We start from the raw sequence: 22,967 nt of genomic DNA on the forward strand, positions 1-22,967 counted from the left end.
TTCTAACTCATACTCATTAAAGCTTGCTCCCCAAGACACCACACACTAGATAACGAAGACCTCATCACTCTTCACACACTTGACACCCTTTTCATCACATAAACATGGTTCCCTCACACATCCTAGAGATTCTTCTTCACTCATTGTCTGCAAAACAACTCACAACCTTATATCTCATCTACAGGCCTCCTGATCAGAACAAGGTCTTCATTAATAAACTCTCAGATTTCCTCACCATCTCGTCCATCCGACATGCCCACACCACCTCTCTTGGATGACTTCAACCTCCCAGACAACACAGGCTCAAAAAAATAGGATACACCCTTCAACCTCATTAATATACTCAACATAGTACAGCATGTCACACAACCAACACACTCCAAATGCCACATCCTCCACCTTATCTTCTCAACATTACCAACAGTCCAATGCAATCCAACTGTATCCTTGGACTGGACCGCCCACTTCGCCAACCCTATGTCCCTGCCCAGAGTACTATCAACAACCCAAAGCCAACAAAAAAGAGAAGAACAAACTCTCAGATCCTCCAACCACTTCTCCATAAACAACCTAATGTTTGACCCATCTCTCACCCTATGAGCCCCACGTCAGACACCAGCACCCTTCTAAAAGACGTCAAAACTTTTTCTTTTTGAAAATTAAGTAGACATCCACATCCCAATTACAACACAAGTTCAAATCAAGGCTTTCAACATCCTAGAACTCTAAAAATATGGCTGAAAATAAAGAATCCTCCCACAAACAGGAAAGAAAATGGAAAAAAGAGAAGTCTTGAGGAACTCATGATACTGAAGTCCCTTAGCGCAACATGCAGATAGCTCACTAGATCACCCAAAGTAAAGTACTATATCATACCAACATCATCAATGAAGCCACCAGCAGATACAGAACACTTTTCAACACCATCAGGCACTGCATCAACCACACACCAGATACTATTCTTAACTCAGCAGAAAAGTCCAAAGCCGTCAACCTCTTCTTGACTAAAAAAACAGTACAGAAGATACAACAGCACGCAACAACATCAACCCTGTTTCATCTCTTATCCCCAACCCTTCCTGTAGAATACCACAATAATCAGCCTTCAGAGCCCTGTCTTTCGTAGATCTCACCAACATACTCATCTCCCGTATAGCCACTTCTTATAAATTTGATGTCTTACTCTTGACCTTCATCAAAACTCTCACCAGGGACACTCTCTTAATCATACCCACCACTGTCAAAGCCTACCTCACTGAAGTCATCTTCCCAGAAGCTCTCACAAGGGAGATTTTACCACTCCCAAAGAAACTTAGCATGGTGACCACTACCTTATACATTGTAGACAATGCACGTCTGACAACAAATGAAGATGACGCTCGCCTCCTGCTATCACTGAACCACACAACTGCCTTCGACACAGTCGATAATCCCGACCTCATTCACACCCTGGAGTCCTGAAAAACAAGTCACTTACCTTCGGTAACGCTTTTTCTGGTGGATACAGTGTCTATCTGTGGATTCCTCACCTTTTGAATATCCCAATTCAGCAGCATTCCACAGAAACATTTCTTCATAGCTCTCCCACGTCGACAAGGGCTTGACAATGCCACAGCTCCGTATGGGACTCCGCGTGATGTCACTGGAGTCATAAGAAGCCATTGTCGGCGTGCTAACATCAGTTTCCACCCACTTTTTTTCGTGCCTTCGAGGCAAACCGTCGTAGCGCCTCTCTGCATAGAAGATATGACCCTACACCTCCCTGTATATTGATGTACCACACTGAGGTAGTACTGTCTGTCAAGACCTGCACTGATTGACTGCAAATGGAAGGGAGGAAGGCCTTGAGAGCCAGACCAATCGCCCGCAATTCCAATAGGTTGATGTGCAACAAGTGTTCCTCTGATGACAAAAGTCCTTGGAGCTCCAAATCTCGTAGATGTGCTCCCCACCCTAGAATGGAAGCATCTGTGATCACTGTGGCCACTGGAGGCAGAGGACAAAATGGCTTCCCTTAAGATAGATTGCAGTCTACATTCCACCATCGAAGATCCACTGCAGTCTCCCTGGAGATTTTGACAGACCCTCCGAGATCTCCGTTGCGTTGAAACCACTGCCTTCTGGGTCACCACTGGAGAGTCCTCTTTTGCAAGCGTGCATGGGTGACCAACAGAATGCAGGAGGCTATCAGACTGAGCATGCACAAGACCTTCAGGACTGGAACCATAGCTCCATTCTGAAATATCGAAATCATAGCCAGAATGTCCAGACTCTTCTGAGGAGGAGGGTAGGCACGAATTATTGAAGTGTACCGTACTGCCCCTTTGAAACGGGTGTGTTGAGAGGGCTCTAAGTGAGATTTGAGCATGTTGATGGAAACGGACACTCTTCTGACAACCAACATCAAAGAAAGAACCACTTTTTACTGATACCCATCTTGCTATTAAAACCAATGCTCTGTAAATCCTTGTCATCTCACTAACACAATGCCTCACAAACAACACCCCCACTCACAAACAGCTTGCCTTTCGCTAAAACATGTTATGTATGTCTTCAACCATGCCAACTTTTACTGCAATGATGTCAGTGAAGACGCCAATGGGCAGCAGGAGACATTCAGGGGACTTACCAAGGGTTCCACTGCCACCTCTCTTTCAGTTTGCTGTGAACCGGAATCTGTCACATGAAAAGAAAAGTTACCATTATGAGTAGTATTTCAAACATTCAACAGAAATGTTTCAGTCCCTTCCCCTGTAGAGAGTATTATGTTGGCTGTGGGACTGTATAGAAATAGATAAGATATGATGTCTCATAAGAGAGATCAGCAAATGCTTGGAATGATGAAAAGGAAAGAGGGATGGCAGGGGAAAGAGAAAGATTTATTTTAACTCAGCCATATTCCACAACATCCCTGGGTTATAGTATGATGGATGATGGGGTAGGGGGGCTAAGCATGAGTTTTGATAAAGACATGATTAGAGAGATGATGGGCTGAACAATAATTAAATGTTGCTGAGAATATGCGGACCAGAAATAAAATAATCAAGGTATGAAAAGACTAATATGAGGGGTGTGACATATAGGGCATAGAAAGAGGATGAGACATATTTAAAAGAATAAGACGAGTCATGGGTAAAATGATCTATGGGAAATGATCCACTTCAAATGAAATGACGACCAAGGGCTAAGTAGCAAAGGCATGTGGCAGCCAACTTTGTTAAAGTCTTGAGGCTAAGTAATATTACAATGTATTTGCATTGGTGAGTAACTGCTTTCCCCTTAGCAGGCTGTCTCTGGAAGTCTCAAAGATCCTGTCAAACCAAACTTCCTAACCAAATGCCTGCTTATTAAACCATGTTATTGGCACAGCGAATACCATGAAAAGACAGGAAGTCTGGTGAAGATCACGAATAAGCTTCGATGGGCAGAGAGATAATTCAAGCAACCAGCACAAGCCACAAGCATCAAACAGTGGGTCTCAATGTGGCAGAGTGGATGCGTGTGAAAAGTCTGTTTGGAGGAGAGAATTACAGTGATTGTTGGTGTATCAAATTTTACTTCCTATTGGTAAAACTTCACTTTACCACTATCTGCCTCTGATTCTCCGTATTGTTCTCCAGGGGCTTCAAAAATATATAAAAATTAAAAATCACTAATTACTTCCTCTTCCTCACGGCTTTGTCTGGCTGGCCAGCCCTCAATTTCTTACATAACAGTTATATGAATAATAACCTATTGTCATTTATTAATAATATTCCAATGCCTTTCATACTTTTTCCAGTTGGCGTCAGTCATTCTGCAGTTTACAATTCAAGTAAGGCGAGTCACACAGCATGGTGATTTATATTCAACCTGAATAATTCCTTTCTACTTTAACACTGCTCCATAACCCCACCTTGGGATATCACGGACTAGACCACCTGTTGCATGATTATGGAGTCAGAGTAACTAGTTGCAGCCAAAGGGATATTATACCAAAATATGGTGTGCAGATAGAAAATCTCTGTATCCTATAGTAGTTCAGCAGATACAAGCTGCACTACGGCAGAGAATGGACACAGACACAGCTCTGTTGTCGATCTTGTGTTAGTATCTGTAGCTGTTTGACCTCTACCACTCTTTGATTTATAAAGCCAGAATCCTAAAATGAAAGCTGGACAGTATGGTATGATACCAAACCTCCAATTAACATGAATAATTCAAACTCTGATATGCTTGGGCTGACATTAATCTGCAAAGGAATGCCATTTATTTAAATTGAAGTCGGCAGTCAGCTGGGCATAAACAGAAAACCCATTTGCCAGCTGAGCAGGGGTATTGCCTACCCCTCTCACTCATAACAATGTGTTTGGACAATCACCCTTCCCAGTGTATACATTAAAATAGGTTAGCAGTCAAGGAGGCCTTGAAGAGAATGCATACAAGCATAAATCTCCAAAGGCCACCTAATTCAGGAGGCATCATCTAGCTAAATAGGTTATTGACAGCACACCCTGCAAAACAGTTAATATATAGCATGTATGTAAATGTATTGAGTGTAATATGCTCTTTATAATTCTAGAATGTGAGAAGAAGCTTTGACTCATGAAGATCATAACCTCAAGTGGGTTCTGTGGCCCCCTCCACTCTCTCAACAATAGTAATAAGTTGCATTTTACAATCTGCGTACCTGCACGAATGCTTTGTGTCATCCTCTTTTTATGTTTATTAGCTACAAAGATATTTAAACAGAACAAAGCAGAAGGGGTTGAAACCGAATGGGAAAAAATCACCTTAAATAGTTTTTGCATATATGGCCCGATTGGATCCTCCCCGCTTTGGAACCTATAAACTATTACCATCTGCTTGTCTGCATAATTGGTTTATGTCAGACTGTTATTTCATGTACAGTAGGTATAGAAACAAATATTTAAGCAAAGCTACAGCACTCTCAAGGCATTACAAACTTCCAAATCCTAACAAAGTTGCTAGAAGTGGGTTTCCCAAATCAAATGTAAATAAAAGTACACTTCTATGAGGAGAATGTAGCCATCACGTGCAACGCTTGATAACTAAGTCAGTTATTATGAGGACTGTAGCCCCTAATTGTATAGAATGGTTTCAGTAATGGTGGAACAACACTGTACACATAGGACAGGCCGAAACTGAGTCTCTGGTTGGAGGAGGATAAAAGGGTGGGAGCTTCAAAAGGGACCTCTCAGATGCCTTGCTAGTGGGTGACTTTCCCAACATAAGGCAGAGTAGCTAGCGTTCTAGAGATTTTTATCCCAGCGTATTTGTCTGATCATGAGGTTAAGTGAAATAGTAAATGTGCTCACACACAGGAAGAAGCAATGCCCTCTTAAATGACTTGAAATTAAAGATCACAGCAGAAGCAGCAACTGGATGACATTCCCACATTTAGTATGCGTCTTACACAGCGTGCATAAAGGCGGAGCTGTGCAGAAGTAGACCATCTGCACGGCAAGTGGTTCTCCTAGAGGGAGGGATATGTAGGACCAAGCCTACATATCTCTCAAAGGAAGTTTTCAAAGTAAAGAAATCAACAGATTAAGGAGCTACCACAACGTCACAGGGTTAAACCAAAGGCATTCTTCAGGTCAAACTGTGCAACCAATCTAAAGCAAACATACAAAATATAGAGAATCGTTTACAGCCTGGAGGGCAGATAGACAATCTGATGGAGCAACAGATGCCCCCGCTGTGGCAAACAGCCCACCATATTAAAAGCTTCTCCTATTCGTTAGATGGGGATTTTTGCACAAATGCTTCTGCTGACATGAAAGGAACACTTTCATTGAAACTGCTCAATGCCAGCCTGCCAACCATGCCATTACAGAATAACCGATGGTAAACATTTTTTTTTTTTACAGTTTTGAAAGACAAATCTCCAAAGTGAGGGTTTAAAAATGCCTAGCATAAAGGGAGCATCTGTGGTTAAGCCATATATGCAACTCTGGACTTATTCTTCAAGAGAACTGCTGAAAGTCTCCCTTTGTTATGGTCACAATGACACTTCAAAAATAACATCAGTGTACCATGTCCCTGAGCAGTCTACCAAGGGCGGGCACAAAAGAAGTTGTTGAGTAAAACATGAAGCTCACCAAAAAGATATCTTTGCACTACACTGACTTTAGAGACAGTCTGGGAAAATTCATCAAGTAGCAGATGAACAAGTGTTCTAACTTTCTCCTAAACAAGAGTGTGTTGGAGTCTTTAAATTGACAGTTGGAGAGCATTCCACAAACATGGGTTTAAAAAAGAGAAAGAACAGTCATTGGGGCAAGACTTCTTGGCTTTCATAGACATATTAACTTTAAGATGGAAGACTTTGAAAGAACATGATGAAGAGAATGGAAAACAGTGCTAGAATCCACAAGAGATGAATGTAGGTCCTCCACAGGAAAAATCCCAGAGAATAGTTCAGAAGATTTTCAACTAAAGTCTTTGAATTGAACATCTGATGGAAAAGAAAAACATGATTGACTCATTTTCTTGGCCTCAAACAATGGTTCCATGTTCTGCACCCTGTATACCTTAGCAAGAGCATACTTAGGGGAGACCACGAATACCTCCAATGGCACCTTCAATAGAACAGAAAGCACATGACCAATACATGAGCAGCTGTCCACCGTCCAGGTTTTTGGAAAACTGTTAATGAATAGCAGAAGAAAGAAAAACAATTTACCTAGTCAGTTACATTCAGAGCCATGAAGTCTTGATATGACCTGCGTGTCATCTGCATATATGCAGACACCAGGATTTAAGACTAAATCCCTGCCCGAATTCTCTTGACTATGCACAGTGAGGGTGAGTTTGGAAAAAAGGAGTGAAATATTTCACAAACTTAGAAGATTATGGGCTGACCTGACCATGCACCTTTTTTTCTGAGCTGTTCTTTTGCCCCTTAAACAATGAGGCATAACCTGGTTCATGGAGGAGGGAGAGTAGGGTGTAAGTGAAAAAATTTAAGATAGGTGTAGGTCTGGATCAATAGAATGATCACAAATTTGGATGGGTTACATGGAAACATGTGGCGGAACCAATGCACAAGACGGTTGATATTACTCCAGTTTCTAGTAGCGAGCTAATCTGCAATTTGATAGATGCACATGAAAAGGTGTAATGACAGCACATCGCGATAACATGCTGGAACAGGGAATTCCCTTACCTTGTGGTTCTCTGTGAACCCTAACAGGAGGTTCAGCATGCCCTACAAGTTGCCAGGACAACATAGGTCCAGGCCGGTTGCAACATTTTAGGAGGGATCTGAAGCCTTCCAGTTGTGCAAGGAGGAAAGAGAGAGAGAAAATTATGTGCTCAAAGACAACAGGTTATGTTGTGTGAACTGTGGCAGGTCACAACTTAGGAATTTAATATTCTTTTGAGCTAAACCCATACTTACATACTTGTTTTTCCCATTCTAAAACGCTAATAGAATGTGTACTCCACTAGTGTATGTATACTGTGCTTATCAGGTGTTACGTCTAAAAGTACATTAAAGTCAAATGCTGCAAAACCTCAAGTTTGCCTACCTTGCCCCAAACAGTATGGAAAGCGAATACAAACCCAACAAAACTTTCCCGCTTCTGTAATCTCTGACAAAACACTAGATATGTGATGGTAACAGTTGCTGTTTCAATTGTTTGGTAATTAGGCGAGAGAGAGACTGCTTGAAAGTAGAGGAGGTTGTTGATCGAGTAGGGATAATTGGAAGAGAAATGTATAAAGAAAGCTGTAACTGGTGAAGGCACGAATGGCAGAGGACAGATGGCGCAGGAGAGGAGGGGCACAGTGTGGACAGGAGCAAGGTGAAAGAGCAGATGGTACAGAAACAGACCAAGTAACAAAAAGCAAATGTAGTGGTGTAGATAATTGAAGTGGAGATTGAAAAGGAAGGTGTATTGAGTGATAGTTTTAGTAAAGCTTCGGTTTGTCACCTTCTGGACACTGGCAGCAGTCAAAGTCACATAATCTGGATCAGGAACATGATATCCAATAGTGAGGGGCTGATCAGGTCCGTGCCCCAAACATTACCACCCCTGGTTAGGAATTCAAAGGTGTGTGGAAACCTGTTTTATATTGAGAGGGCACAGTTCTTTTTTTGAAGTGGGGATATTCCCAATGGTGGCGACTGAGAAGACACTCTGCTTAAGTCTTCAGCTTTGCATCTTTGGTGCTCTCTTGGCCGCTGACGAGTTGAGTCCCTCATAGTTGAGCTAAGACAGCTGTAAAGTCTTGGATTCAGCACTTTGATGCTTTTTCGTCTATGTTTTTGATCGCCCTTCGGTTGGAAACTCAATTGGAGCTAGCCAATCTAAATAAACATTCAATAAAGGAAGGGGTGTAGCTTTGTAAATATTCTGGGTGTTTGCCCACAGGCCCTGCAGATAATGCATAGAATCTTGAATTTAATTATTTGGGCTAAGACAAGGCAGAAGAGTCGTTTCTGGGAAAAAAAGTAAAATGGGCCAATTTCCTTAGTTACATTTTCATTACTTGATTTTGGATCCTTTGGAGTTTCAGGATTGCTTTCTTTGGTTTTCCTTTGTTACCACAGTGCGAGAAAGAATTAGATATGTGAAACAAATCGATAAGATTTAAAGTCTGGAGATTCAGAATTTTGTCACAGCTGAAGCCTAATCTTGGAACAAAAGATTCCAACGAAACCAAACTCCCACGTTCACTATATTCAGTGATAAGGATGGATGTGCATCCAATTCCTGAGGCCCCGGGCATGGGACTGTATTGTAAGATGCTCCCAGAACAATGAGGATCTTGGCAACATTAAGACGCAGGAAGCTATCCTTCATTCAATAGTGGATTAATCTGAAGCAGTACACAATGCTTTTCAGTATTCACTGTTCCCTGTATGGATGTGGTTTCGGGTATAAACCCCATAAGTTTTGAACTACGGTCGATGTAACAGAACTACCTCTGTTAAGGAAGGCTTGTAGATACTGAACATGTTTAGTGACAGTGAGAAACAAGGTGCAATTTCACATGAAACCGGATTCTGTTAGTATATGCTTAGTATATCACAACTTACATTCTCAAGCATGTTATGGGGCTCTAGAAAATGTTTTATATACTGTCTGTACAAAACTCAGATCAACGTTAAGGAGTCCTTAGGTGAGGGAAGATTAGCCGGTTAAAGTCGCTGTTGTAATATGAGACATTTGTCATAGAAGGCTTGAAAGAGACATTATGCTCCAACACTTTTGGGGGGAGTTCAAGTATAACCATATAGTTATACACCATCTTTGGATGAGGGCTAGATGATGATTTCTGTTTAGCCCTGGTTTGTCTGTTTATAATGTATGGATGTCAATCCTGTTGTATGTCAGGAAGGGCTGGAGAGCAAAGGTTGGGAAAGATGGATGATAGATGGGAAAATAAGATGAAGGTAGCAGGGATTATGAAGAAGAGCAGATTATGGAGCGAAACAATTGATTGCAGAGTGAAAGAGGGATCAAAGATAATGAAGAAGGCCGAAATAGTAGGGGAAACAGGGAGGAGCTTGTATGACAATGTGGGAATTAATTATCCAGGTCGAAGGGAAAAATGAGGTCCTGGAATAATGGAAGAGAAATACTGATGGCAAAGGGATAAGCAAGGACATGAAGGGGAAGGGATGACAGAGGGGTTGAACCATGACTGCAGAAATTATGGCGAGAGGCAGTAATGTTGGATGAAAGAAATTATAATAGCGGAGCTAGAGTTATGATTGAAGGTGGTGAGAAGAAGGCGGGTATGATGATGAAAGGGCTGGGAACTGCGGGTAGGGCTAATGGATAGAGACAGGTAGACAACGTTAGAATTATGAAGAAAGGCATGGATGGTGGAGTGGGTAGAAGTGATGAGGGTACAGATGATAGAGGGAACAAAATTATGGATAAAAGTGATTAGGGCGAGTTAAGGGACCAAGAAACAACTGTCAATGAAAAACGATTATGAGATCTTCAAGGGGCTTCAATGTAAAAAGATTCAAGTGGAAGCATTCAACCTTCTTAGGAAATGGTATGCTATGGTATGTAAGATCTTGAGAATTTAGATACTTTGAGATTAAATATCCAATCATACCAACTATCTGTTTGTTTTTTTAACCTAAATTTCATAAGGAGGGAGGAGCTGCTTGTAGGCCTATAATATCAGATAGGATCTGCTAAAGAGGGAATACCTGAATATGTTGACATTTTCTTGGCTCCATTAGTTACTAACTTAGCCTCATACAAAAATGATACAAAAGAGCTGTTGCAGAAATTACAAGACATCACATGGAATGATGACTTGTGACTAGTAACAATGGATGTCAAAAGTCTGTAAAGGATTATAAAACATGAGGATGGATGAAAGCATTAAGGTACTTTTTTAAGTAAAATGAGTGAGTTTTTAGAGTCATTTGAAAATGATTCTTGAATGTGTAGAATTGTTGTTAGATAGTAATGATTTCTTATATCAGGAAACTTTGTACCATCAGATCTCTAGAACCACCATGGGAGCCAAGTTTGCTCCCTCGTATGCAAAACTTTCAATGGGTTGGTATGAGAAGGAGCATGCCTGGAATGAAGGGGCATATGAAGGATACAATCATGTGGCCCTGTGGGTTTGTTTCATTAACAATATATTGATTATCTAGGATGGATCGGAAGATCATCTCAGAAAAGATCATAGGTATTTGAACATGAATGATGTGCATGTAAGAATTGATTTCAGAGTAGCCACGAACCTCTACTACATTGCTTAACCTGGAACTATACATAAAAGATCATAAACAATATTAAATCCTATAGAAAGAGGACAACAAGCAACATTATTTTACACTTTAGCTGACGAAAGCCTTATAATAAAAAAATAACATTCTGTATGGTGAACTTATTAGACATGAAGAATTGTACGAATTTGGATGATTATAAGGGGGAGGAATTGAAAATGTTGAAAAGAATCAGTGAACAGGGATATCCACATAAAATATTGATGGAAACGGCCAAGAGAGTTCCAACAGTTTAAAGACATACCTTGCTGAATGAGGGTAATAAAAAAAAAACTGGTGGTCAACCAACAGAAAGTTATATTCATAACATAATTCTGTGCTGAGAATGGTAAAATAGACAGTATTTAGACAAAAACTATTTGGGTATCCTTAAAATTGATAAGGATTTCATTGACATTATCACAGGTAAACATTTAGGAATTTCAGGAGAGCAGAAACTCTAAAAAAATATCTTATGTCCAAGCCTATCTTTTTGGTTCGTAAGAACTAATTCTGTTAATTAGTTAAAAGACAAACTGGGTGGCTGTTTTAAAAGTAGTAACTGTATATGCTGCAAATATATTGTGGATGAAACTAAGGATTTTTTTAGTTATGACAGGAGCAAGAATTTTAAATTAGATCATTTACCAACTGTAATTCTACCTTCTGCTTGTATATGACTATCTGATTATGTGAAAAACAATGTGAGGATCAAATATTCACAGGCTAAAAGAGATAATTAAAGAACATATCAATTGAATCAAAAGGGCAGATTATAAATCCCTACTGAGCAAACATTTTCAGAAAAATCACAATTCTGGTAGCATTTTGAGGGTTTCAGTACTTGGTATTGGTCAAATCAGAGCTAATCACAGAGGACGGGATAGAGTCCATAAATTAGGTTTGAAAGCAACGTGGTGGATAGAAAACGTATTTACGGTGGACAATGATTCAAATATGGACAGAGTTCCACACCATTGTACGAGTGAAATCTAACATATTGGTGATGATGTGGTAAGCTGTGAGTATGAGCTCACTCAGCATTGATATTGGTGAGTTTGTTAAATTGAAAAATCAGGATGATGCTTGATATGTATGTTCAGCAAGGATATACAGTAATGGAATTATTTAATAAAAGTGATTGATTTGTAGATGTGAAGGCTCCAAACAGGATTAGAAATTAATTCTAATGGGTGAATCATGTGAGCTTGCAAATAGTGTAAAGGTGAACTAAGAGGGTATGAGAAAATGCAAAAGTTAAAACCAACAAAGGATCGTAAAGCATATAAAGTTGATTGCAACAAATATGTTTTCATCCTACCTCTGATCTCATGAATGCATTTAAACAGTTTAGGAACTGCTCTGTAGCTTTCCACTTTTGGTATGCTTTTTAATAGGAATATCCATGGATGCCCAATAGCCCTAAACCTCAACTGTGGATGGTGGGACTGTTTAACATAGGTTAATAGATATGGAGGTTTGGAAGATTCAAAAGCGGCGAGCCCTAAATATTGAATGGTTATTGAAAAAGTATGTGAATAGTGAGGGTTACAATCAACTAGGGTTCGAACTCACCTAAAGCTGCTGTTTGCAAAGAACTTCTTTAACATTTGGGTTTAGTTTATAGGAGTGTGCAAACTTAGATAAGGAATTGTTTTGAGTTTTTCTATGTTATTTATGTTTTTTTTTGTTGGCTTGATTAGAGATTGTGTGATTGATGTGTTTGATATGGTTGTTTGAGAGAGATTCCAATCAGAATGGGAATATCCATGGGCGATGCATCATTTTGAAGGTGTGTTTATTCAAAACTGGCGAACCCATAAATAGTGGAATGGTTATTTAAACAGTACAGGAACAGCAGTGGCTCATCCATTAGGGTGGAGGAGCGTCGCCTACCCCTCCCGCCAGCAGCAGAAGCTGCAAAACCTTTAACAAACGAAACGATAATTAACCATGTTAATTATCGTTTCGTTTGTTAAAGGAGCGGGGCCACGGGGGTGACGAGCAATGAGGGGAGTGCACTGTACACTCCCCTCAGTGCGCATGTATGTTTGGCAGGCCATCTCAAGCCGGCCACACACGCATGCGCAGTAGGCTGTCACCAGCCCAGCAAAACAGTTGCCGAGATGGAGAGAGCATGCACAGACTCCCAGTCTGCCTGGAAGTACCCTGGCTGGGCGCTCCCAACCAATCCTGACGCTGCTCTGAGCAGCGTCAGGATTGGCTGCAGGGCAGGCTGGGGGCCTGTGCCTGCCTGCAGCGACAGGAGAAAGAGAAGCGGCAGATCAGGTAAGTTTTTATTTATTTATTATTTAATTAAACTTTACCCCCTCCCATCCCACCCCACCATCTCCACACCCGGCCTGCATCTTGTGAGCAAAGCGAGCCGCGACTGTACAGGAATAGTGAGAGTTATAATCAACAGAGATTCAAGACTCACATAAAGCTGCTGTTTGAAAAGAATTTATATTTCATTTTATTTTAGATTGCAGGAGTGCACGAAATCAGTTTAGGAACTGCTTTGAGTATTTATTTGTTATTTATTTTTTCTTTTGTTAGCTTGGTTGGAGATATTTTATAGTGTAATTGGTGTGTTTGGTATGGTTGTTTGCGAGAGATTCCACTCGAAATGGGAATATCCATGGGGGATGCATTATTTTGAAGGTGTGAGGAATCCATAATGGGTTTTGTGACAAACTCAGCAGTTTACTGTCGGAACATTTTGTGGCGCCAGAATTCAGCAAATTATGACAGGCGCCAAGTTTAAACACACTGTATTTAGGAGGGTCCAAGTGGCACATAAACTCCTCGGAGGAACTCCTTTGGGAAACTACTATCCTGCATTACCGATATTTGCACTCGTAAGTGAGTGCTAGTTTTCAACTATTGGATTGGAGCCTTTATTAGTTTAAATTGTTCGGTTTAAAATTGTGTCATACGAAGTTTTTCCATTTTGTTTTTCCATTTTTGGTAACGATTGTATGCTGGGCTTTAAAGAAACTTAATTTATCTTACGAGCATAAGTTACAGTGAGTTGATTTATTTTTGGGTGGATGGGTGATTGGTGGGGTTTGAAAATACTGGACCAACGATATCTACACTAACCATTTGCTAGAATAAGAAAGGTTTGTTATCTGAGAATTGCTCTTGAGTAAAAACGTAAATAGTAATGTCGTGTTTACAGGCTTTACATAATAGATGTTTTGATTTCCGATGTGAGCACTTTTCCCTGGAATGATAGTGGTAGGGTGAAGGAAACGGCAGATGATTGTGTAAATGGATAAGATCGTGTGATAATTTGAATCAAGTAAGATATTATGGAATAACAGTGGGAAAAAGTGGACTGGTGGTATTTGCGAGGCAGATTCTGTGAATGTGTGGCTCTGTATTATACCTACAGGTGTAATGTTGACTGGATACCAGGAATTTTTGCTCTATGGGAATCCATGAGCTATAATAGCAATCCAGGAAGAAGTATAATGGAACCTAACACAGTCCTTTATATTTAACATGCAAATCAAAAGATTAAAGCCAAACCATAGTGTGAGTGGGAAATTATTTTTTGATTAGAAGTGTTCAATATAAAAAAAATGGGTAAAGATTTATGTGCACTTCCATGCATGCAATATGTTGAGAAATATCTATAAATTGTGATGAGGCTGTAATCACATTTTTGTGCAGTTCCTTTATAATGTGAGAAGGAATCTATAAACATACAATTGTATCTGTCTACAGATATTAGAATGTGTTTGTGCTGAATTTCAGGTTTGGACAAACAGAAATGCATACTTGTGAAAAAGCTGGGATTGACTTGTATCGATCAACTCAAAATGTTGAAATTATTTTTAAACAACAAAGTTGATAAATGTCAATCAGGGACAAAATGTTAATCATTATTATAGTGTTGGAAATTATTATGTGTATAAATTGATCATTAGATATACGGAAGTTAAATATTTGGCATGAGGGCAAGGATGAAGAACAGTCTGGGAAGCGAACGGGCTTTGGGTGATAGATGCACAGGGATGATGGAGGTTGGTTGGAGTCAGGCAATAGCAATGTAGAAGAAGACAAGAGATAATGAAGCAGAAAGGTTTGAGAGGGACTCTGCTAATGGAGGGGACAAAGATGATGAAGGGCAAGTGTGCTGGGGTAGGGATGATGGAAAGCGGAGAGAGTTTGATAAAGGTGGAGTAGGGATGATGGAGGGGAGAGCAAAGATGGATAGTGGAACATGGAAAATGTAGGCTAGACAATGAATAACTGAAGCTGAAGCACTGATGACATTAGGTACCTTTAATTACTCTTCCATCTGTTTAAAATGACAGTCTGACAACCGGGACATATTGCTTGGGGCAAGTAGGCCCAACCCCAACAGTACAAACCCTTTGGCTGCCAGTTTACAGAGAACTGTCTGCAGTTGAGGTAATATGTGTGTACATATGTCAATGCTGTTCCAACTTCTATTTCTGGTTCATTAATGAAAAGCCTTCAATATTATGGTGAGCGCTGTAAATAAACATTTTAAGGCCACGCTGCGCTAATGACAGTGGTTCCAGTATTTAAAAAAAAAAAAAAATGTACACACGTTTGAGAAGTTTAACAATATGAGGCTAAATATAATGCTCCCAGAATGCTTTTTGATTAAATGCAAATGTTTGCAGAAGCTTGTAGGCAACAGTGATGATTCTTTGCTTTCAATATAAAATGTTCAGAAAATAATGCAAGGAAAAAAAAGGTTTTGCTACTATGAAATTTTAGGTGCTATTTCTTTGGAGCGTCTTTTCGTAAAATGTGATGATGCACCTAATGGTAAAATGTAACCATTTTTAACAAGACTATGGAAAGCATGAAAATAAACAAGCATTGGCGAAGCCAACCGATCTGATATTTTTTTGTGAGTGTTTTGGTTACATCAACGCGTGTCTTGTTTTGACATGGCTTCTGTAACACATTATTGTTGTGGGAGCTGTCAGGCCCTCACCACTGTAACAAACACTGGCAAAAAGAAAATACTTTTTGATCTCAAAAAGCACACATTGCTACTATTGGCCAAAAAAAGGTCCCCTTCCATGGGGCTCCCTCGGCACAGCACCTGCCCTGATTGTGTCTTGATGGGGGGGGGGCTCCATGTTCTTTGCAGGGATGCCCCCTCCAGTTTTGTTACGCCACTGATTGCCACAGTAGTTCCTGGCACTGAAGAAAACTACTTTGTGTGCCACTATGCTCCTTGTGGAAGATCAGAATGCGATCACTCACAGTAAAGCCAGCGGATAGAGAAGAATAGAAGTTTAATAAAAAACAAAATGTCTTAGTTAACGCCAGACCTAATTAGGGACCCAAATCTTAAAGTCACAAAGTGCACCCATGGTATATGTCTTCGAATTAGTGGCTTTCATTAATTCAGAAGAACTTACAGAAGTGGACCAGGAAATCGTACTCCTAGAAAATATTTGTGAACTGTATTTTAGCAAGCGCAAACATGCATGTGTATATTTGCTCATGTGAAAATCTACTGAGGATTGACAAGTTCACTTTCCCTCCAACAACTTTTTTCCTAACCCTGGAAGAACTTCTACGTCTGTCATTGTCAGGAGAAAATTGCCAACCTTTCTCATTATGGGAAAAGATTGGAGAAGAGTTGGTGAAAATCCTTAAAACGTGCACATTTGCAGACTCGAAGGGATTCCAGCCCTGGAACTATTGCTTACTGCTTCCTCCAGCCCGAGTATGTACGTCTGCGGAAAGGTGGCAAAATAAGGACATTGATTTAGTAGGGATTTAAATTGTAAGTATTAAAGCCCTACTATAGTAGTAGCCCTGGCATAATCAGAGAGGCTATTATCAGAGCTCTTATATAATGAGATTGCGGACATAATTTGTCATCACACTACATGGCACTAAATGGACAAGAAGATTTTTTAAACAGGACAAGCAGATTTAAGAAGCAACCTGTCTCATGGACAAGTAGATATTTAATTAAATTCCACACCCCTGGTCTGAACTTCATTATAGATAAAATAGGATTGGTTGGCTTCCCCTTCACTTCGGTGCAACTGTTTAACTGCGTAAGGAGCTCAGAACAGCTTTGCTTATAAGATCAAAGGCATGGGCAGAAGAGATGGCATTGATACAGATTCTCCGTAGATTATTGTGTAGCCCTAATCTCCTTGGTACAAAAATAAACTATGCAACCAAGTCAACAAAAGCACTGCTACTTTATTGATTTTTCAGCCCTATTGACCATGTGAAACCAGATACACTTCAGCAGAAACTCCAAAAATAAAGTATTGACAAAAAGCTGCTTTCATTACTCCATGAGCTGCATACCAAAATCTGGACAAAAAATTGGAACATGAAAGATAGTCTTAAAACATTGTTTTTTATCAGTTGAAAATGGCCTACATTTGGGCTGTATCTTTGCCCAGCAGCATATATACATGGGTGGATGAATTCATGAATGGTAATAATTGAACTTTAAGCAGGACAGTTACTTATTATGGAGTACCTATGTTAAGAAACAAAATTAATCTGGTGGTGGTGAAAGCTATTCAGAAATTCAACAAGATTTATTGTGGACATATAGCTGTACCGCTTATTAAAGAGCGACGGTAGGAATCTATTTGGCAATGTTCAACCTCTAAAAGTACCAATAATTAATTAGAATGAAAAAATTCATGAAAAATCGCTCTGATGAGCCTTTGTTATGCCCAATATATGGTAACGCTGCCTCGCTGTGACAAAGGCCCCATTGTTGAAGTTCTTTCTATTAAACGTCGGTTGTAGAGTTAAAAAAATAGCCTGTGTAGTTCCACTACCTGTTATTTTGAAAGGCACTAGCAGCTCCACCAGAAACAAAGTAGTACAATTTTTGAGAGGCTGCAACAGCGAGGCAGAGTATGAAACATGATAACATTAAGATATATAGGAATGATATGGACCGCCGCAGAGAGAGGTAATTATAGTCAATGTCAAGGCATGACTAAGTGAACCTAATAAAATCTAGGGTAGAAGGTGGCTGAACGGCTGGAAAGTGGGGAAGTTTGTTCAACACTCCATGGAAACAACACGGTATCGGAAATGTTACACCAATTGTACTATGTTTTCCATTGTATGCAAATATTCGAAAGATATTATATTAAGACTACAAATTCGAGGTTCAGGTAGTCGCAAATGGTTATGTAAGGGTACAACAGACATTACTTACTGCAACATTCAGTTGTTTAATATTGATTTTGGCCATGTTGGCAACAAGTTTAGTCTTAAAGAAGCGCATCCAGTGTCAACGCATATATCTCATTATAAATGTAAATACTGCGGTGGTAAACGTGTTTTACTTTATACTGATCTACTGACTGGCATTTTTATGAATGGAAATTTGCAAGCGATTATCAAGTTAATAAAATGTCCTTGGTGGCGACAGGAATGGTGATGTAGAAGGCAAGCCCTTACATTATAGAAAGTCAGAGGAGATGGGGGAGCAGGGTGATGTGGGCAGTAACGACAGCAGATATGGCTAAGGGCTGGGCAAGCAGTGGAGTAGGCTGTGGAGCAGCCAGAGAATATAAAAAGCAAGACTGATGGGAAGGTAGTTATGAGAGCTGGGAAAGGAAGAGGATGAAGTACGAAAGAGCCTGTCCGCCGCCTGGAGAACAAGAGACGATGAAAGAGGCAAAGATGATGGGTTTCATCGATGATGGGGAAAGAGAAGCGCAGAGACTGGAGGAGAGAAATAGAGATAATTTAGAAGACCCCACAACATTGCAGGGTATAGAGGACGGATGCGGGTGAAGGTAGGACTGGAACTCCACTGGTGTTGTATGCTGCCTGTAGTTACTCCCTTCCCAGATTTACCTCCCTGTTGGTCCATGGGTTCTGTTTGGGGTTTACAGCCTCTCAATCACCGAGAGTCCATCCAACCAACCGCTTCCGGTGTGACGTCAATTCGGGACGGAAACGTCACACAGAAGGAAACAATGGGAGGGAAGGAAAGCAGTGTACATTTGTATCTAATTTGTTGAATGGTTGAAAAGTAAACAGGGCGAAAGTTCAAAACGCATGAACAAATAAGGCCCCTATTAGAACTACCCAATGTTCTATTTATTAGAAGATATCCGCTTTCAGTATTCGACTTAAAACTAACACTTTAATTTATCGGCCAAAACATTGAGTTATTCCATCCGGCGAGCCATCACGGAAGACTCACTCATAAATGTTATACTGTAACCAATGGCAACTTAGACCGCTTCAATATGGCCGTAAAGGTCAGAGACAACCCAGAGAACAAGAGCAACTACAACACGGTCCTTCTTTTATTTCTCCCGGTTGTGGTTGCGTTTACAGCGCCTTCTGAAGTATGATTACTTTTCTTCTTCGACAACACCACCCAAGCCATGACATAATAATACACGGATTAGGTACAGCTGGGATTAGAAAGTGTAAATCCTAAAAAAAAAAAAAAAACGAGTACACCAGTGTCCTACGCTGCATTTAACTACCGGCTACGTCCGTTAAAATCCTTTTGGCTCAATATTACCTTCTCAGGGGCGAAGTAGGTACTAAGTCACGAGTCTTAACAAATTGAATATTGTGTTCCTTGGCACGTACACTCTGGAATGTCCAGCTTTTGTCCTGCCTAGCGCCTTTTCTACAACATGTGTAATGTTAAAACCTGTCACCGGTCACAGTGTCTGCGATGTCACTAATGATGGTATTGTGAATACAAAATTTCCTAGCTATCGTGAAGGAAAGTTTCAATTCTATTAAGGACACGGAGGCGAGGATTATGCAGATCTTTCTTCACTTTTTATTGAATAGCAAGTTCAAAGTTAAACACAAAATGAACAAAAAAACTACAAGTTCCATGAAGCCGCCGCCATGGTAACCAGTATCCAATGAGGTTCCTTCATTAACGTCGGTATAAATATCCCCAAATGCGTCCACTTCCTCGACTTCACTGCGGAAAGAATCCTGGTAGAGTCAATTGATTGTAGTTTCGGAACCTACAAAAAGATGGTGTAATTAGAGGCTGAACAGATAAGACAATGTCGCATTCCAATGTCAATAATGAATGGAACATACGAATGTCAAAAAAATTTGAATCATAAATGCAAGCATAATAGCAATCAACTCTGCTTAATGTAAACTAGAATATGAACAATGATAATGAATAAGGGAATAAATGGAAGCATACCACCTCAATACGAAGATAGAAGTGTTCGGGTGGGAACAAACTAGTGAGTAGTATGTGGGTGGGATAATCCTCGCCTCCGTGTCCTTAATAGAATTTAAACTTTCCTTCACGATAGCTAGGAAATTTCGCATTCTATAGCAGGACCGGAGGCGAGGATTATGCAAGTTCAAAGCTTACCCACCACTAGTGAGGCTGCTTCATGAATTGGTTTAAAGTAAAACTTTTTAAAAGTAGATTCAGAAGACCAATCAGCAGCATGCATGATGTCCTCCAATCTACCCCCCACCTGTATGGCTTTTGAAGCCATGGCTCCCCGAGTAGAATGGGCGCCAAACACCTGAATATTGATACCTGCTTCGGACAGAATCCATCTGACCCATCTGGCAATGGAAGGAGAAGAAACCGCCTTAAACGGTTTCTTTATGGAAATCAACAATTGATTTTCACCTGGAGGTCTAAGATTCACGGTCACGTCCTCATAGACCTTGAGACATCTAACAACGCATAATTTTGGGGAATTAGGAAAAGCTGGATAGGATACTGACCTGGTATTATTCTTCGTTCTCCTTGAAATAGTAAACGTGACTCCTTCTGGAGTAAAGACTCGAGTTGATACATCCAGTGCTCTAATATCTGACACCCGTTTACATGAAATGAGGCACAAAAGCATGGCTAATTTGGCTGACAACTCCTTTCTCGACAAATACTGATTATCCTGCCAAGAGGTTAAAAGATTAAGAACTATGTTTACATCCCAGAGTTCTGCATATCTGGGCTGTGGAGGTCTGGAGAGTCTAATACCCTTGAGGAGTTTACATATCCAGGGATGCTCGCCGATCGGGTGGTTGTTCAGAGGGGGGTGACCCGCAGAGATGGCTGAACGAAAAGAATTGATCGTACAATAAGCCAGACCGGATTCCGCTAATTCTGCAAGGAAATTGATGATGTCGGTAATGCTGGCCCCCATGGGATCGCAGTGTTTGCCCACACACCAACAAGACCATCTATTCCACGCTGATCTATATCGTCTGCATGTACCAGGGGCCCAGGCCTGTGCAATTAACTTTTTAGCTTCCTGCGAAAGTCGGCTGTCTTGCCAACGATGCCTGAAATCTTCCAAGCTATGAGAGAGAGATGACCCTGAAGGACCAGGGGGTGATAAAATCCCGACGGGTCCCGGAGCATCCAGGGAAAGACCGGGAGACGAAGAGGACACTCGCAAGAGAGTTCCAGCAGAGTCGGGAACCACGCCTGAGACCTCCACCAGGGGGTTATTAGAATCACTGTCGCCTCTTGACGACGAACCTGTGCTGCGACCGGCGGGATAAGAAGGAACAGGGGAAAAGCATAACCTTGAAGCGTCCCCCAGTGCTGGAGAAATGCATCCACTGCCGCAGCTCCCGGATCCGGGCGCCAGCTGAAATATAGGGGAAGATGAGCATTCCATCTGGACGCAAAAAGGTCCACTGAGCAGGGACCCCAACGAGCCATGATCGCCTGAAAAATCGATCGATGTAGTTGCCAATCGCTGGAATCCTTGAGAAAACAGGAATTCCTGTCCGCCCAGATATTCTGGGCTCCCGGAAGATACTCTGCTGTGACTGAGATTTGATGTTGGAGGCAAAAATGCCAAAAATCCTTTGCTAGTTCCGCTAAGGCCCTCGATTGCGTCCCCCCTAAACGATTTATGTATTGTACCGCCGACACATTGTCCATCCGTAGTAGCACTACACATGAGACTTTGTCTCTCGTTAGAGACTTGATCGCTTCCCGCCGGGAGTTCCAGACAATTGATATGCATGGTGAGCTCCTGCGGGGTCCAGCGTCCCCCAAACGAGATGTCCCCGCATCGAGCCCCCCATCCCTGGCGACTGGCGTCTGACTCTATCACCAGGTCTGGGGCGGCTCCGAAAATGGCCCTGCCATTCCATGCTTCCATGTGGTCCAGCCACCAAAGTAATTCCGTCCTTGCCTCCTGAGACAGGGAGATCAGCTCGGAATACGTCACCCCTCGGCGAAGGTGAAAAGCCTTCAGGCGCTGTAGGGCTCTGTAGTGTAAGGGACCTGGAAAGATGGCCTGAATTCAGGAGGAAAGCAGGCCGACCACTCTGGCTAACTGACGTAGCGAAATCTTGTCGCGCCGAAGGACTTTTCTCAGTTCCTTCTTTATCTTGGATATCTTCGTCGCGGAAGACTGAGGGATGCCGATCAGGAATCTATGAGAAAACCGAGGAAGATTAACGATTGGGTCGGAGTAAGTTCCGACTTCTGTTGGTTGATTACGAACCCCAGATCCTGAAAAAGAGCAATAGTTGTGTTCAAATTGGATAACAGTTGAGACCTGGATTGATCCATTAGAAGGATGTCGTCCAGGTAAATGATGAGGCGTATGCCTTGCAACCTCAGTGCTTCCACCAGAGGTTTGAGGAGTTTGGTGAAGCACCATGGTGCCGACGAGAGACCGAAGGGGAGAGTGGTGAACTCGAATACCTGATCGTTCCATATGAATTGCAGGAATCTGCGATGGGGAGGGAAAATAGGGACGGTGAAGTATGCGTCCTTGAGATCCAGACGAACCATCCAGTCCCCTTGTAAGAGGAGGTCGCGGAGCATATGAATACCCTCCATTTTGAAATGCCTGTAAACAACCCATTCGTTGAATGCACGAAGATTGATAACAGGCCGAAAACCCTTGTCCTTCTTTTCTACCAAGAAGATGTTGCTTACAAACCCTGTGGGATGAAGGGATGCGAAGGATATGGTGCCTTTGTGAAGAAGAGCCTGAACTTCTAAGTCTATGAGCTTGGAGTCTGCTGCCAAAATCACTATTGGCGGTGGCTGTTTTTCTTGAAGCGGGGTACCCCAGAATTCCATCTGAAACCCTGAAACTGTCTGTAGAACCCATGCGTCGGATGTGATGCGCCTCCAATTGGTCTTGAAAAAACGCAATCTCCCTCCGAAATTTTGAGGGGAAAAAGGGATAAGCCTTACCAGAGGGACCTCCTAGGGCATTAGATGCTC

The 22,967-nt window shown here is 41.3% G+C and overlaps 1 protein-coding gene across 1 annotated transcript in view; it reads right to left on the reverse strand.

Moving 5' to 3' along the window:
* The window catches only part of SIRT2 (sirtuin 2), a 176,042-nt gene extending 157,331 nt beyond the window's left edge, over positions 1 to 18,711 (reverse strand). Inside the window, exons 1-2 of the mRNA XM_069206900.1 lie at positions 18,608 to 18,711; positions 2,630 to 2,676 (exon numbers count right to left, since the gene is read on the reverse strand). Of these exons, the coding sequence (XP_069063001.1) occupies positions 2,630 to 2,676; positions 18,608 to 18,623 (63 nt within the window). The 5' untranslated portion in view covers positions 18,624 to 18,711. The remainder of the gene's footprint in view (positions 1 to 2,629; positions 2,677 to 18,607) is intronic.
* Positions 18,712 to 22,967: the final 4,256 nt, after the last annotated feature.

This window comes from Pleurodeles waltl, chromosome 9 (assembly GCF_031143425.1).
Source record: "Pleurodeles waltl isolate 20211129_DDA chromosome 9, aPleWal1.hap1.20221129, whole genome shotgun sequence".
Classification (NCBI taxonomy): Eukaryota; Metazoa; Chordata; class Amphibia; order Caudata; family Salamandridae; genus Pleurodeles; species Pleurodeles waltl.